At 34.8% G+C, this 18,021-nt stretch overlaps 1 protein-coding gene across 12 annotated transcripts in view; it reads right to left on the bottom strand.

The window, feature by feature from the left end:
• LOC117315693 (CUGBP Elav-like family member 4) overlaps window positions 1-18,021 on the bottom strand; it is a 220,909-nt gene that overhangs the window by 23,470 nt on the left and 179,418 nt on the right. Inside the window, exon 2 of one of the 12 annotated variants that reach the window (XM_033870017.1) lies at window positions 7,816-7,845. The exons of the other annotated variants lie outside the window; for them this stretch is intronic. Coding sequence (XP_033725908.1) covers window positions 7,816-7,845 — 30 coding nt within the window. The remainder of the gene's footprint in view (window positions 1-7,815; window positions 7,846-18,021) is intronic. 12 annotated transcript variants of the gene reach the window in all.

The following is an 18,021-nucleotide window of genomic DNA, read 5'->3' as shown; positions in this document are numbered from 1 at the left end:
CAACATTATGCAACAAATAGCCTTACAAAACCAACAGTTTAGAGCAAAAAATGAAACTAAAGAAACATTGAAACACGAAAACCACCACAAATTTTAAGTGATTAACTCTCTGAATAACAGCTGTCCACAATAACACAATCTAATTGTTGGTGTGCACGTGCATTACGTAGAGGTTACAATTGCTGTATGTTTTTTTTTTCTTTCTGAACGACATTTTTTTTTTACAATTCTTACTGTTTTGAAAATATTCCTGGTTGAACAGTTGAGTTTACTGTCGAACTCACTCACTAGCACATAAAAGACATTAAAATAGAGAAAAGGTTGTTCTTGATAAAAGAATGTTCTTCTAAATACCAACATACAATTTTTTAAGTGAACGAGTATCTTTTGGTGGATAAACGTTCCCAATATATAAATACTGTGTACAATAAACCCTGTTAATATCATTTGCGTGTCGCCATTGTTTCAGCAGAAGTACAAAGCAGTCGTATATTATTTCAAGAGTAGTTGTATATAGTCTCTATCAAATATTTATCTCCCCGTCGCAGTAGTAGCACCATGTATGGACAACCTTGGAACATCAATTTTCATTTAAGGATTGAATCTTGATTTGGTCGATTTCATGGGGTCATGAATTGAGTTGCTCTTGAGACAAATTTGTCTCAAGAGCAACTCAATTCATGACCCCATGAAATCGACCAAATCAAGATTCAATCCTTATATTTCAATTGCTTGGTTTTTTTTCGAATAAAAAAGTCGGTGTAGATATTAATGTCTCGTAGCTTGTGCAAGTCTAAATGGGGAAAAGCCCGAGGAGTTCCGGATTGTGCATGTCTAGTCGGTCGAGTAAAATAGTCCGCCATTTTAGGATTAAAAAACAGTATTACTTTGTCAAAATATAAGTATTTAGCATATTTGGTCTTTCATAAAATACAAGAATAAATCATATATTTGATCATTTTGATAATTATTCCATGTTTATAACAACAATATAGAAAAACGCGAAATAGTTCCGCGGAAGGATTTTAACCATGTATTCATACACACTGATCAGTGTTAATCTGGTCAAATTCATGAGCAAATGAAACAGATTAAGTTTGGTAGTTTCATTGGGTCCAACTTGAGTAGAAATTGAAATATAACAGGATAAAGGAGCCTTATGCAAGCCTTAGCAAACTACACAAAAAGACATGTACGTCACAAATACTACTCTGATATCGGTATTAGTGGGTTATTATTTTCGGACACCAGTATTTTAATAGTATTCTCAATATAACCGTTTAACAATTAAACAGTATTATTAGTACATTTATTGTTTATTATTATAACTGAAAAACAGTGTTACCGTTAACAAAATTAACGTCATATCATACTTTCTCTAGAATATTCCAAAATAATTATCTCTAAAACTAAAATAGCCAAAATTATTATCCCTTAAAATAGTTATACCACTAAAAAAATAACCAAAAAGAATTATCATTAAGATAGTTTTACCTCTAAAATAGAATACCCAAAAATAATTATCGCTTAAACAGTATTACCATAGAACTAATATTATTACCAATAGTATTACTACTGAAATATCATGACCGCTAAAATGTAGTACCACTAAACAGTTAATGACAAGTCAGATTTATACGAAGTTCCTCACATATACAGTTCACAGTTGATTGTCTACAATATTTCAAAGTAAGAGTAAGCACTACCCGTAATTGTCATATTTTTTATTTACTTTACTATACCGTCTGGGTATTTCGGCCAAGTATCCCTTGTGTCACATTTTGGATTCTTTAAAAAGTGTATATTTCCGTCAACTCTGATACAGACTCGTATCAAAACACTATCATTTCACAACTTGGAAATCAAACACGCAATTTAAAATTGTTCCTATCAGTCATTCTCCATTTTGACGACAAACACATTAAGATATTGCTTTTTGAAACGCTTGGTATGATCATCACGGTGATTGTGAATCAAATGTAATGACGTGTACGATTTATGTGTAGTTGTCATGGGAACTATAATATCAGTGTGTATATCATACAAACTGAAGAGATGACACATAAATATCACCGATTGAATCAGACTCTGTCATTGTCTAAATTGGAACAGTCAAACTATGAGTTGGTGCCTGATAAACAGCCTATCATGTGTACAAATATTTGAAAGTATTTTACCCCCAACGTCATCAAATTACATTTTATGAGAATCTTTCATAAAAGTTATGAATGCAACTGCCATTCCCAAGTAGGAACCTGTGTATATATGGGATAATATCCCATTGAAACGATTTCAAATTAAATATGAACTATGCTGTACATGAAAATAAATTTAGAACGTAGCCACGTGATGAATGGGATGCTGGATACCACATACACCTGAATCATATTGTCTACAAAAAAAAAACTGATCCATCTGAGAAATATTATAAAGAATAACAACTGTGTGATAAATTTTATGTGTTAGTCAGGGTGAATCCGGGATTTAGTTTCCGACCAGAACAATGGATTAAATAATCTTAGCAACCATAAACCGTCTTAACGTGGTATAGATCAAAACATCAGGGCAAAGTTGCTGGGATTGGGCTAATCACAGTTTTAACAAAAAAAATTAAAATCCTGAAAAAAAAGTTCCTGGTATGAATTACTTGACAAATATTCATTAATCTATAGCACTCATCCTTCCTGCCCATTTTAAGAAATGAAATTTCCAGAAATCAAGTGATTAAGCTAATCTACTTTTGAACAACTGGAGCCCGAATGCATGGGTGATCTCGTATTTGAATATCATGAAAATATTATCACGGTTAAATATATATATTTTCAATTGTGTTACTGTTATATTAACGTAACTGTCCTAGTTCTAATAGAAAATAAACTGAATGTTCATTCTACGAAAATGTACATATAAGTTACCTTATTCTTCTTTGAAATAAACGTAACCTACCTACATTTAACGACTGACACCTCTTCATAACTGAAATTAGACTTTACATATTTACATATATTATGCGACAAACGTCGACATCATACATCTTTCTTTAATTTGAATGGAGTGTTACAAACAATTCAAGTTAACTATGCTTTAAAATTTCTGTGTCAGAATAATGCTCTCAACACGTTTAAACAAAAAAGAAGGATAATAAAAAAATAAAGCAGGCAGATACCAATAACTAAGTACTCTGCAGCCCACCTAATATCGATAAAGGGTATGCCGCTACCTTAACACAATACAGGATTCATTCTGAGTCAGATACTTTGGCGTAAATAATGCATGGCTGCCTAAGCCTTAATGATATCGAATTGTTCACACCGAGAAGCTAAATCCAGCTACAATATAGCAAAAAGCGTGAACGTACGATAGCATGTGACGTCAAATATTAATTAGCAATAACTGATAGCACCTGTCGTTATATATCAATTAGCACTGTTATAAATGTATCTTAGTCAAGTATTTTCTTGAAATTATCTATGTTTTATAAATATTTACTTCATTTTATATAAATTTACAGCGTTGATAGAGAATATGGTGTTAAATGGCGGATCAGGAATTCTTTATATAAAATGTGTGTATACCAAAGCGTTATCCTCATTATTTCAATTAGTTTACGTATCTGAAACTTAAGTAATTTCTACCTTTTATGAGGGCACATATTTCCTAACAGAAACAAACAAACACGATGGTGTGTTAATTGTATGCTAATCAAGGTAGACATGATAAATATAACATACCCCATATGGACTAAACAATGAGACTGTCAATGTCAATCCTGTGTTTAAAAGATCTTGGGGGGGGGGGGGGGGGGGGTGGAAGTGAAAATATATCTTTATTTGCAGGTATTTTAGATTGTCTCCTACGCCCTATGACTTGTGTTATCTTCACGCAACAGTGAAAAGTCGACAGGAGTTATTGTTATCTGCAGGTGGCCTAAGATCAGGTGGCCTGAGATCAGGTGGCCTAAGATCATCAGGTGGCCTAAGATCAGGTGGCCTAAGATCATCAGGTGGCCTAAGATCAGGATGGACTGTAATAGGAATCATTTTAATGGGCGCTATGTGTCTAGTTACTGCCCACATCGCGGGGCACCTCGACACCGAATACGACAAGTGTGTATGTGTGTGTGAGAGAAGGGGGAAGGGGGAGGGGAGGGGATTTTTAAGAAATGCAAAGAAATTTCCCCATATCACTCATCAAAACAGGTGCATAAAGCCTTTCTATATTTAGTACTCGGCCTAAATGTTATTTAATTCAAAATTTATATAAAAGGCACTGTTTACTTGTATATCTATCTGGTTTAGTACCTTCATTTCACAAGACTATTGGAGAGAAATAGGAAAACTGTTTACACACCGAAATCACTAGACTGGCTCCTGTCTCAAGAATATTATAACTAGCATGACTATAGATGAAGTTGAGCTTCATAATTTTGGTTTGTAGGATATGTCAGGTTGAGGATCCTAAGTTTCACACCTTGGCGAGATAATCTAGTCGAATTCACTTCGCGCTTGACTGGTGGGCAGTCTTTAAGAGACATTGTTATACAGTTAGAGGTAGCAGAAAAATATGGTGAATTAGGTCACAAACGGATATATACGTCGCTGCCTGTTAAACCGCGTAACTCCCTAAGGGTCGACCTCGTGTAACTCCCTAAGGGTCGACCCCGTGTAACTCCCTAAGGGTCGACCTCGTACCCAGACAACATGAGTGCAGCCCTAAATATTTAAAAGACACCAGCTGGTAGCCTGTGTGTACAACGATACGGTTCAATGAATTCGCGCCTAAACAAAGCCCCAACACTCCTTTGTACTAGAGCTAAAATTTCGGGGGCAGATGTTCTGCCTGTATAGACGGTAAAATCAAGGGCTAGACCATATGTACATGTATTATTGCTGTTTTCAAAGTTAAATTTATCAAAAAAATGTATTTTGGTTGTCACATATGGTGTACATGTGTTACCTTGGTGTCGTCTGTGTGAATTTTGTGATAATATTTCCGAGATAACATATGTTTAATACATTTGAGATAGAAATATGATGATTTGATCTTGTAACATAACGGTCTATTTAAATAGCACAATTTAATGTCAGTACCGCATATCAGTACAGAGAATCTAACAACCAGATAGCATTTATATGTATTATAATCATTTTTACCTGACGGGAATTTACATATTTTGATACTTAAGGTGTAACGGCTGTTCATTTGCATATAAACTGCACGTCAACAACAGTTTACTACCAGGAATTAATATACCGCTGTACTTTACGTCAAGAAAAGACTTGATATATCTGACTTATTATCTAACAAAAGACATTGTCAATTTTGTGCTATTCGCCATGAGTTTCATAACGATAACAATAAAATATTGGATGGAGCAAGCTGAATGATATACAAATTGTACTTGTGATTTGCACATTACTGAAAAAACTTATCGTAATCATATCAAACGGCCTGAAGCCATAAAATTACTCCGAAGACAGTTATGAATTATTGTGATAAATATACCCGTGTATAAATATTCAAAGAATTATAAATATATACTACAATGACTTTAGTATTCAGTATAGTTACAGAGATATAAAACCTAACAAGAACAGTTTAACAGTTATTTTCGGTTGAGTTACATTTATCAATTGATAACGATCAAGAGCAAGTAAGTTGGATGGAGATAGTGGAATGAAGCATTTGTATGATTTAAAGAGGACTGAGAAAAAAACTGACTCATGTAAAACGGCGAAAAACATGAATACATTTATAAGATAGAATAGCATCAGTCTACTAGCATCAAACTCATTAGAACTACTAGCAAATTGTCTAGATTTCAGATATATCATAAAAATAGGTCAGCGAAAACACTTCTATGTTACCTGAATGACATATCAAAGTTAAACCGATTTCCTGATAATTATAGCGTGAACTTACAGTTTGACCGTTCTAGTTTTGATTATTAATGGATAAGTTTTTACTGATGAACAAAAGATAGCAGATTTTAGGCTAATATGTAAAGAGAAACAAATAAATGCTGAGATATTATTAAAATCAATAAAATACTATGTGAATAATGTGTCTTAATACTGCAAATCATATAATATTGACCCATCAGAAAAAGTATTTCAACATGTAAAAACAATTATATGAAAAACAATCATTCCTAAACCCCCTCTTGATACCTAACTAAGATATTGATTTGTAAAAATAAACAACATATTATCCTTGAGTTTTTGAAAATATCAGCTTTTATGAATAGGTTTGATCTCATCTAGATTCAGTAAAGGACTCCCGAGTGTTTTCAATATCTTGAAATAGAAATTTTGAAACATTAAGCGGTAAAACATAGAATTGTTTTGTTTATTTAAGCATTGATGTCATTTTTTTTAGTTTCATCGGGGTATGAAACAAATTTTGTTTGCAAACTGTATGATTTTCTAATCTAAAACATATTTTATGTACAATTTTACTGGTTTTAAATGGGATTCTTTTTCTCAAATCAATACGCAACGTCAATTGTCGTATTGTGACATTCTCGGAATTTCTTTCATAGAAGAATTTTTCGACCAATCACATTTGAGTATTTACCATGAAAACAAAGAAAAATTAATTATAAAAGTATGATATATTGTCGAACTACAAATTCACTCCTCTATGTATCTGTTCTGTATATGTGACTGTATTACAAGGCATAAATAGTATAAGAAGTATGACAATTGATAATGTTTATATAAATATTACAGAAAACAAACTAGCTAACATTAATTTATAATTGCTAACATGTACAGTAGGTTTTCACAAACTCTAAGATAACGTTGACAGTTAAATTGTAGCGATGCAATATTTTTGTGGTTTCATTGACCCAGAAATTGGGACATTCACCAAAGCAGTTATGGTTAGTAGTCATACATAATCCACCAAACCTCAAAGCCAATGTCTTCGCTATTACTGAACTTCTTCGAGAATGGTTTCATCTGACCATCAGAAAACTCGAAAACAGAGTTGGTGTGGCATGATAAGGTTAGTGTATTGTTTACAAATGTTAGAATGTTAGAATTATGGGTAAGTTAAGGATGGAAGCCGTATGTTAATCGTGTGATATGTCCTTGTGTTAATGAGTTATAGAAAATATACACCCCAGAATGTTATTTCATCAATAAAACGCCACATATATAGGATTTTTCAACATAAATTACCTGTTTATAAATTCTATCAAACCGATAGAACTGGAAATTCACGCTAAGTGTCGGATGCCCTTATACTGCAAAAGTAATAAATCCAATTTATCATTAGCCAAACCTTTACAAAAGAACCTCGTTTTTACGAAAACTGTGTGGCGATAAAATATAATATATTGAGCTAATGAATTACTCGTAAATTAATTTACCATCGTGTGCAAACACACGTCGTTAAATGAAGTCAGGTCGTACGACTTATCTGAATCTATAAGAGTAATTTTGGAAGAAATCTTAAGCAAAATGAAAACATAATATATAAGGTTCACACTTAATTTACTAAGCTTGTGTAGTTTTTATACAGAATTATAGCCATCCCTGGTATGAAAATTATTTTCACATTATCATTGCTCGCAAAAAAATATACACAAGAGCTCAAAATCAAGGAAAATTACTTTTGAAAATTGCGATAATTTAGAACAATGTTGCTCTGATGTGGTTATAACACAAATGAAGTAAAGAGCCGAAATCGTAACAACGAGGTTCTATCGTGGCGTATATAAATGTGGCGTAGGAAAATAACATTGTGAGGAATACAATTTGAAAACTATTCTAGTCAAAACAGATACATATATATGGTGTTTATACATACGAGACGGAGTCACCTTCATTTTCATATGTTCTGTAAAATCAAATTTCGAGTATTAAGTGATCAACTCTAAAACTGTGATTTAGTTACAGATTACCATCTCTGATTCCAGAGATTGTTCCCCTGGCTGCAGTCCTCTGTAATAAAAGCATGAAAGTTAATCATATTATATATCTTATGCATATTCTTTAAGTTTCCGGATTCTCTTTCTCATTTTCTTTAAGTTTCCGGATTCTCTTTCTCATTTTCTTTAAGTTTCCGGATTCTCTTCCTCGTTTTCTTTATGTTTCCGGATTTAACTTTCTCCCGATGTGTAGCCATTTGAAGAGCGCTCAGGGGAGATAACCCGTGTGAAGTGAACTTTAACTATATATAACAGTGAAATCGTGTTTTATCTTAATCAAGTATGAAGACTTTCAATTATCATTTAGTCCTTTAATCCAAATTAGTTTTCGATATATGCAGGTGTGTATATGTATACAGGTGTGTATATGTATACAGGTGTGTATATGTATACAGGTGTGTATATGTATACAGGTTCTTTTGATGTTGTATTAAGTATCTACGTGGATTACCTTAATCCGATTCGCTATAATGCTATGTAGCATCGCAACTCCAGTGAAATTATAAGGGACAGGAGGTAAATAGACTTCAATTGACAAATCGTCCCTAACGAAAATATCTCTAGTTTTATTTTTAGGTTTATTGGCTATTTTAAACCAATCAGAGCTATTTTTTACAACTTGTTTACATTTTTTAAGTGACAGTTATACTGATCCTTGTTTCCCCCGGTTCTTGTTCTGTCACGTGGGGTGTTGAATGGCTGACACGATACCGACATGATGATTATTTTGAAATAAATTGTCCGGCTGAGATCTAATGCTAGCTTACCACCCTCTCCGCGATCGAAATTAGAAGTAACACAAACTATGACCAGTCAAAACTGTATTTGTAATTTCATTATTCTAAGTCAGGGGTCAACACAGTGAACTACAGTAAGTTTTTAAAAGGAATATTTGGTAAATGTAAATTTCTCCTTCACAATACATACAAGTAAATGATTCGCGGAGGGATATATAATTAATATAACAATATAATCAGTTTATACCCGAATTTATATTCAGACAACGTCCAGCATCCTAATTGTGCACTCTTGATCAAACCCATTCCACATCAAATCGAGTACGCAAATTGCATTTACGTGCTCTACTTAAAATGAACATGACATGGAATTACCCAGAATGCATCATGCAGACAAGCAATGACAACTTGTCCGCCATTATGGCTAATCAGCTAGTGTAACCAGCCCACCGTCGGGTTGTCACGATGTCCAGAGTGGAGATTTTCAGTACAACTATTTTGCATTGGTCCCTGTTTCCAGACTATGTCTGAAATTGACAAGTGCCGTCGAAGCCACGTGCAGAGATTCTGACAAATGTCATTTGCAGCTCGACACAGAAGCCGGTTGATTAATGAAATTCCGTGATACAATTCTACCAATGGAATCGATCGATACAAACGGGTTAGGATAGAATCCCCGCCAAATCATATGAGGGTATTTAACAAAGACTGGAACACAGAAAATATTAAACTGCATACATATAATGTAGATTTTACTTAAATTTTAAACTATTAAAATCATAAAATTCTTAATTGCTATGCACAATGTCTTCAGATCCCATCATATCTAATACATGTATAGGTTTATAGAAGAATATTGTCCACATCGGATAAGTTATTAAGATGAACGGCGTCATTATCATCAATGACAAACCCTAGACATTTTGATTCTACTGTATCTAATTACTAATTCGTGAATTGTACCAACACCTGGTGTTTCTGCTGTGATATATCTTCCAAAATCTTTTATTTTTACGCAAAATGGTGATAAATCTTCCAAAACTTGCATTTCTACACAAAATGATGATAAGTCTTCCAAAACATTCATTTCTACGCAAAATAGCAGTATACATCATTTAAATAAGATTTTCTCAACACAGTAATCAATTACATTGTTATATTGTAAAACCTTACAGAATGTATCCATTTCCAAAATCCAAACCACGGGTATATTGATGCAGAGACAAGCAGAGATCTGTATTTGCCCAGTAGCAGTTCCGTGGAGCGTGCGCACGTGGGACACGCCGGCCGTTACATGAATCAGCCCCAGTTTTTGGGTTGATGTGGTATTTACGTCTTGTTAAAGACGTGTGAAAATAGAATTAGGTTTGAAATTGGATACAGCGGGCGTGATCCTACGTCCTTAGTTCATGGAAGCGATCTAAAGAAATTTCCAGCGACTGAAATAAGGCTAGCGACCACCACTATCTACGGTGTCTTACTGTAAACCATGGACAAGTTGTGTAGATGCTAATGACGTAGTTTGGACACGTTTTACCGCAAGCATATTACATAATACCGGATATTTTGAATATTTAAACAAAATAATTTACCGATTTGCGCATCTGCTTATATCTTAGATCTTAGGGAGAGTTCTTTGTAGCCGGGCGGTATATTACGGCTTATCTCTAAAATGATTAAAATGAAATATTGTCACTTTTGGAGTTATAATCGACTCTGTGTAAGGGAGGCCGTATCTTACAACATGCCCCGTTTATGCACCGACTACGAGACATGTTCACCCCCCTCACCCCCTCCCCCTTCACCCCCTCCCCGGGCAGTATCTATCAAGTGATAAGACCCCGCGGAGATAGACTCCGCGCCGTAGGATATAAATCATTCGGTACTCAAGCATTACAGTAGTTGAGCGTCGTAGGGACGTAATATGTTACGATAGCGACTTTGTATTACACCAGCTAATCCGTCTCCGTGTGGTGGACTTCCTCAAACATCACAACCAGGAATTTTACTCTCAATCGGTACATATGTGGCTTCAAATCATATAAAAAAGCTAATTGTTTACATATTATCATCGCGGTTAGATCAGAAAAAAGCCAGCATATTTTAAAGAGTGGTCGTTTCGTACTTATCTCACGGGGTTCAGACTAATTGGTTTGGTGATACCATCGTGTTATAGACAAAAAGACAATCGCTATATCATATTCATCTTAAGATTTATCAAATATATCAAACTGTATTTATATTTGAACATTATATTCTAAGCCACACAGCTGTTTTCTCTCTTTTTTTTTAATCCTATCACGCGTAAGGAGCCGGTATCGTTAGCATTTTCATCCCGCGTGTGTTACTAGGCTAGTAACAGGATGAAAACACAGAGACAGGTTACATCAATGGAAAGTTTAAATTTTAAATAAACGAAAATTAAAAATTAATAAATAATACCTAAATCATAAATTCGCGTAACTTCATACATATTTAACCATTATCAACATTTGAAAATATATTAACACTACCAGTATTTTGACAATTTCAACTTACACTTTGAGTTGGAAAAATCACTGACCTAGCAGAACAAGAGGTAAAAGTCTATATAGAAAAAAACTTTGGACCATTCTGTACAACTCTCAGAACTGGAGAGCAAAATCGATTTTGAAACAATACAATATCGATTACAGTAATCGATACCACTCTCGTTATGTACATAAATCACATCAACTAATCAATATTCATTGGTGTGGTGATTATAAAAGTTGGAACGAGATTCTAGTCGTTAATATAACCAACGCTAGTCTGGACAATGGTCTCGGATAGTCGATATGGATGTATATTGTTTGAATATGTTTGATGTTTACAGAAATTGATTGCTATTGTTTGGACTGTATGCTCAGGTGGCATATTGGTTTCCCTCTATCTGGGACTTGTGCAATATACCGCGTGAAGTATTGGACAATACTCACATTCAGCTTATACATTAACCCGTTAGACAAAGATGCTGCCGGCGAGATTAACGTTGACGACTCGACGTTCTTTTGAAATTTAAAATTTAAAATTATGAAATTAATCGAATTATTGGACTATCACGCCTCCCACTGAAGTTGCCATTTCTATTGTTTCTTGTCGATGTCGCCTTCATTGACGAGTCCTACAAGGACGAAACAGCCGTATGATGCAGTTTCATTCATTTGTGACACTTAACTGTCTAACTCTCAATTCGTGTTTAAAGATGTTAGCATACTGTATTTCTTTTGAGAATCCCTCTGAATTATATGATTCGCCAATCAATAAAGTAAATCGAGTTTAAAACTGAAAATAGCACATAGCATGATAACTAAAATAGAGCGGAATAGCACTGTACCTTCATCATTTAAACTTCGGTAATAATGAAATGTCACTGTACTGTTGGGAATACTTCCGTTCTATTTAAATTGAAAAAGTTACCCGACAAAAAGTTCACTTTTAAACACAGTTGGAGAGTTTTGCTGTTCAAAGACATTCGGAAACCTGATCAAACATTCTGATGACGTCACAACATCACTCGATAAACAACAATCAGATCGGTGGTAAACATAATCCCGTGAATGCCAAAAGCGTGTACAACCTCTTCGAGCCCTTTTATCGACCAAACATTACATTGTCCGCGACAAACAGTCGGGAGAACCGGGGTCAAGCTATTTCATTTATTGGCAAAAATCGATCGGAATGCATCGATCAGCATGGTGGCAAGTAAGATGGTTTAATCCAGGCCGGTAACCATTACACCCCAACAATCACGTGACCACAAACCACGTGACAGACTAATCACCGTCGGCTATGAAATATTATATGATTTCGATGGCTATATTTCTGTATATTATACATGGTTATGGTTGTTTTGTAGTGTTGTTCCTTAAATTGCCATAAATTGTTGGTTTTATTAGGTATGTTTGCATAATCATGGGAGGTATTCGATGGAGAAGCTTGTGATTGAATAATGTCTTTTTTAATTTATATATGTATTATTTTATTTTCTAATTTTTTATTTTTTTTTTTTATTTTTTTTTTTTATCATACCTTTTTTTAAATTTAGATTGCCATGGCGATCGACATTTAATACTTTTGATGGCCTAATGCTAATTTTAATAATGGACGACGACAATTTTACGATGATTATTTTTCGTTTTAATGCATTAATACGCGTGTGTTTGCTTTGGAATTTCCATACAACAGATACGTATGCACTCGGGACTTAATTAAGGCTGTCTGGTGTGACCCGCTTGTCACTTTTGACATATTTTTTTTAACTACGAAATTAGTTTGAATATTTCCTCAGAATGGTGTTGTATATATGCACATCATTAATAGTTTCAATGAAATTGTCTGATCTGCATTCAGCGTTCATATTGAAGATAAAAACAAACATTATATTTGTTCTCAAAAAAAAAAAATGATAAAAATTGATCAATCGAAGCTCAAGTTGACCAAAATGAGCAATCACATTTCAGCGCGTGTGATATATTTGCGCGTGCAAGGAATATTAAATCAACCAGTTAGTTAACACGTGTGTGGTATTGCGTCACCACCTACGGAATCACGAACAGCAATTGGAACGTTTAAATCGCACTTGTTATCAGAAAAACTAGACCAGTTCAGTAAAATAAAAGTAGGCAATCCAGACTTCAAAGAAATATCAATCAAACAGGATTTTCTGCTGTCAAAAATTTCAAATTCAAATATATTTAACGTCATTGGTAAAATTGATGTCCGTTCTTATGCAATGAAGAAAGAGTTTGTGCGTCTCCAGACCGGAATTCCCTGCACCGGCTACGGACCCTGCGGAGGTGTTATTAGACAACCAGCAGGGAGTCGAGGGCGATAGGGTGAGGGGTAGGCCGAATGTCTAGAGCGTCTTCGCGTCATAGACTCGATGTGCCAGTTGGCCCGTATGTGGTACTGTGCGTGAAAGGGAAAACAATACAATATCGACAGATCTAAGGTCATGAGGTCAAGGGTTCATGAGGTCGCTTAAGTTCTAAGCGAATGACAGTAATTATAAAACAAATCTTTTCGTGAAAAATGAGGTCGCTTGAGTTCTCAGCAGTGATGAAACATTTAAATAGGAGTAACTTCAAAAAACATTATTTCGAAAATGTTTAATTGTGAACTAATGGAAAAGCATAAGGAATGATTTTGTTAAGTCTGAGCACCAAACGAATTGTATTCATTCAGTCATGGGTTAGCACCAAAATTTAGTTGAGTCTATGATGTCGAAATCGTTAAATTCGTTAAAATCCTATGCTGTTGTAGTTCCAACATCAAAACTAATAGTTAAAAACAAGTCAGTTACCAGTTTTCCGGATTACTCCGATTCGAGGAGTCAGTGTTGGTACATATTGCAGTAACAATTAATCTTTGATAAAAAATTATTCAGCTAATCCTAGTGATATATGAAGTCAATCAACAAAACTGGTTGATATTTGTTTAAGAGCAAAGCCCAGACCTCATAACACAGAACGAAAACTGATGCTATTTAGAACATTATAAACAAACGCTCCTGTGAAATGAACAAATGAAATGAATTATTCTCGTGCTGAAATTGTTTTAAAGCACGTGTCGTAGCAGGAAGCACGTGGTTTGCGTTAAGAGGCGGAAGTTTATTTTTTATGTAAACAAACATATGTCTGGTACGTGAAAGCAATTATAGAAGTCTTGGGAAGGAAGGAATTCTCGCTATCTGTTCGGTAGGATCATTCAGTTGTCATGGTAATAGAATGAAATTAGATTTCCTAACACTACCGAATGCACTACACGTGAAGTCAAGTCAAGTCGCACGAGATGTGTGAGCATGATATTACGTAACTAAATTTAAATGCTTAACTAAACAATGACCACATCTATCAAGAGCACGCGATTAGCACCGCGTGCGGAAAGAACAGGATAATTAAAGTGTGCAGCGCATGCGCATTTTATCACAAAATGACGTCAGTACCTAAAAATTATCAAAATAAAAAAATTATTAAAAAAAAAAATGTCCCGTTCCAAATTACAGATTATATGGCTTGTATAGGGTAAGTTACAAACAAATTATGCCTTGATACACATTAAATCACTTTGTATTCGCGTACCTTCGGTGTATCTCATTTTGATTTGCACTTGAAATCGATGTGACTCAAGTTAAATATAGTTTGAATCTATGTTTTATGTAATCTAAGGAATTGTATCCTCCTATGTAAATGCCTTTGCTCTCTCCCTCAGCGGGTGAAGTAGTTGGATGTGATAGCTATACTGCCTAGTTCTGTAAAACTAGAATGCTATCTCGTTCTTTAAGTGGCTAGAGAAAGTCAAAGAGCGGGATTCCAAGCGTCTACCGCACTGAGACCAGCTGATGTTTATTTCATCCCCAGCCTTTATGTCATTTAAACATGGGGAGATGTACCGAGGCTTTCTGCGGCGTAAATATGCCGCCACATTCAACCATTATTCAAACTAGAGATTTATACAGAGTACTTGTCGAAGTTTTATTAGAATGTGATACATTTTATTTATACGGAGCTCAACTGTCAGTCGGCACGAGTTCCACACTCTCTCTCTCAGAGCCCGAGTTTCCTCTGGCCCTGACACCAGACATGAACTAGAGCGGACATGGTGTAAGAGGCCAGAGGAAATTCGGGTTATATTTCTCATAGTGAAGTGTTTAGAGTTCCTCCTGCTGTGTCTCAGTGCTGGTGAGATTAATTATATCAATGTTAATATGGTTTCCTGGTACTTAACCCCCCCCCCCCCCCCCCCCCCCCTCCTCCTCCAACAATCCCTCTACCCCCTCCCCCTCCATCCCCCTCCCCCTCCATCCCTCTACATCCCTCCTTCAACAATATCCCTCTAAATTACAAGTTCTTATCAAACATGCGACAAATCTTTATATTATTTCAAGATTGGTATAGTTATACATACATGTATTCCGTCAAACAGTATACATGTACATTTGCCGAAAATTTCCCAACAAATCACGGTATTGTAAATTCTTTTTCTCATATACGTACTTTCAAAGAAGCGTTGTTTGAATATGCCAACTTAAAAAAAAAACCATGAAAGAAAGACTTGTGATATTTGAAGAAAAAACGTAACTCCTGATATGTCTGTGCTGTTACTGTGTATATGAGTTGAGGGCACGCTCCCTCACTACCGGGTTTACCAGAAGTGCTTTGAGAATAACTCTACCTCTTATCTACAAATTGGGTCTGACGTAGATTTGTGAGATGAAGTTCGTAACCAGAAGTCTGGGAATACCATCCACTGGTTAGCTATGGTATGTACGGTCTGACAGTAACAGCCGTAATGTTCTTTTCTTGTATTTATCCGTATGGCATTACTTAAGAGTCAAACAGCAAAGTCTCATGTCGTTCATAACTACCATGAATGTAAGATGTAGAATGGAAAGTAAAATTGGATTATAATACCGATTGTTTTCTTAATAACCTGTATCTTAAAGAGGTTACACATCTGACAAAGTAATCATGACCGATTCGAAGTTATATACTTTACGATATTACCACCCTCTAGAAGTTACATACTTTACACTATTACCACCCTCCAAAAGTTAATACTTTACACTATTACCACCCTCCAAACATTACATACTTTACACTATTACCACCCTCCAAAAGTTAATACTTTACACTATTACCACCCTCCAAAAGTTAATACTTTATAATATTACCACCCTCCAAATGTTAATACTTTACACTATTACCACCCTCCAAAAGTTAATACTTTACACTATTACCACCCTCCAAAAGTTACATACTTTACACTATTACCACCCTCCAAAAGTTAATACTTTACAATATTACCACCCTCCAAAAGTTACATACTTTACACTATTACCACCCTCCAAAAGTTAATACTTTACAATATTACCACCCTCCAAAAGTTAATACTTTACACTATTACCACCCTCCAAAAGTTACATACTTTACACTATTACCACCCTCCAAAAGTTACATACTTTACACTATTACCACCCTCCAAAAGTTTCATACTTTACAATATTACCACCCTCCAAAAGTTATATACTTTACACTATTACCACCCTCCAAAAGTTACATACTTTACACTATTACCACCTCCAAAAGTTATATATTTTACGTTATTACCACCCTCCAAAAGTTACATACTCTACACTATTACCACCCTCCAAAAGCTACATACTTGACACTATTACCACCCTCCAAAAGTTAATACTTTACAATATTACCACCCTCCAAAAGTTACATACTTTACACTATTACCACCCTCCAAAAGTTAATACTTTACCATATTACCACCCTCCAAAAGTTACATACTTTACACTATTACCACCCTCCAAAAGTTACATACTTTACACTATTACCACCCTCCAAAAGTTAATACTTTACAATATTACCACCCTCCAAAAGTTAATACTTTACACTATTACCACCCTCCAAAAGTTACATACTTTACACTATTACCACCCTCCAAAAGTTAATACTTTACAATATTACCACCCTCCAAAAGTTATATTCTTTACACTTTTACCACCCTCCAAAAGTTACAAGTTTTAAGATATAAACACCCTCCAAAAGTTATATACTTTACGATATTACCACCCTCCAAAAGTTACAAGTTTTAAGATATAAACACCCTCCAAAAGTTACAAGTTTTAAGATATAAACACCCTCCAAAAGTTACAAGTTTTAAGATATAAACACCCTCCAAAAGTTACAAGTTTTAAGATATAAACACCCTCCAAAAGTTACTAGTTGTAAGATATAAACACCCTCCAAAAGTTACTAGTTTTAAGATATAAACACCCTCCAAAAGTTACAAGTTTTAAGATATAAACACCCTCCAAAAGTTACTAGTTTTAAGATATAAACACCCTCCAAAAGTTACAAGTTTTAAGATATAAACACCCTCCAAAAGTTACAAGCTTGACGATCTTTACGATATTACCACCTTTAAAAAGTTAAAGCTTTACGATATAACCACCCTCGTTATAAAAAAAAAGATGTTCTGCGAATCCGTGACTTTATCAAAAGTTACCACGCAATTGCTCAGATTTACAACGAAGTCCATCTTACGCCCCAACATTTATCAGACGAAGCTAGAGAATCCATCAAAGATGGGCTAACAAAAGACGTTCTATTCTAAAACCTAAATATGCTGAACGCAGATATGCATTTTTGTTTCCAAAACTTAAAAACTTCGGCGAGAGAGTATATTGGGCCAACACTGGTTGGCAGTAGGCTAACCGGGGCATGTACGTTAAACAAACGAATCTTTGTAGGATTTCTATGTTTTATGTTACATGTAGTTGTTCTATATGTTTAATTTCAGTCGTCGAGGATGAGG

This window comes from Pecten maximus, chromosome 17 (assembly GCF_902652985.1).
Source record: "Pecten maximus chromosome 17, xPecMax1.1, whole genome shotgun sequence".
NCBI lineage: Eukaryota > Metazoa > Mollusca > Bivalvia > Pectinida > Pectinidae > Pecten > Pecten maximus.
This window is presented reverse-complemented; position numbering and strand designations above follow the sequence as displayed.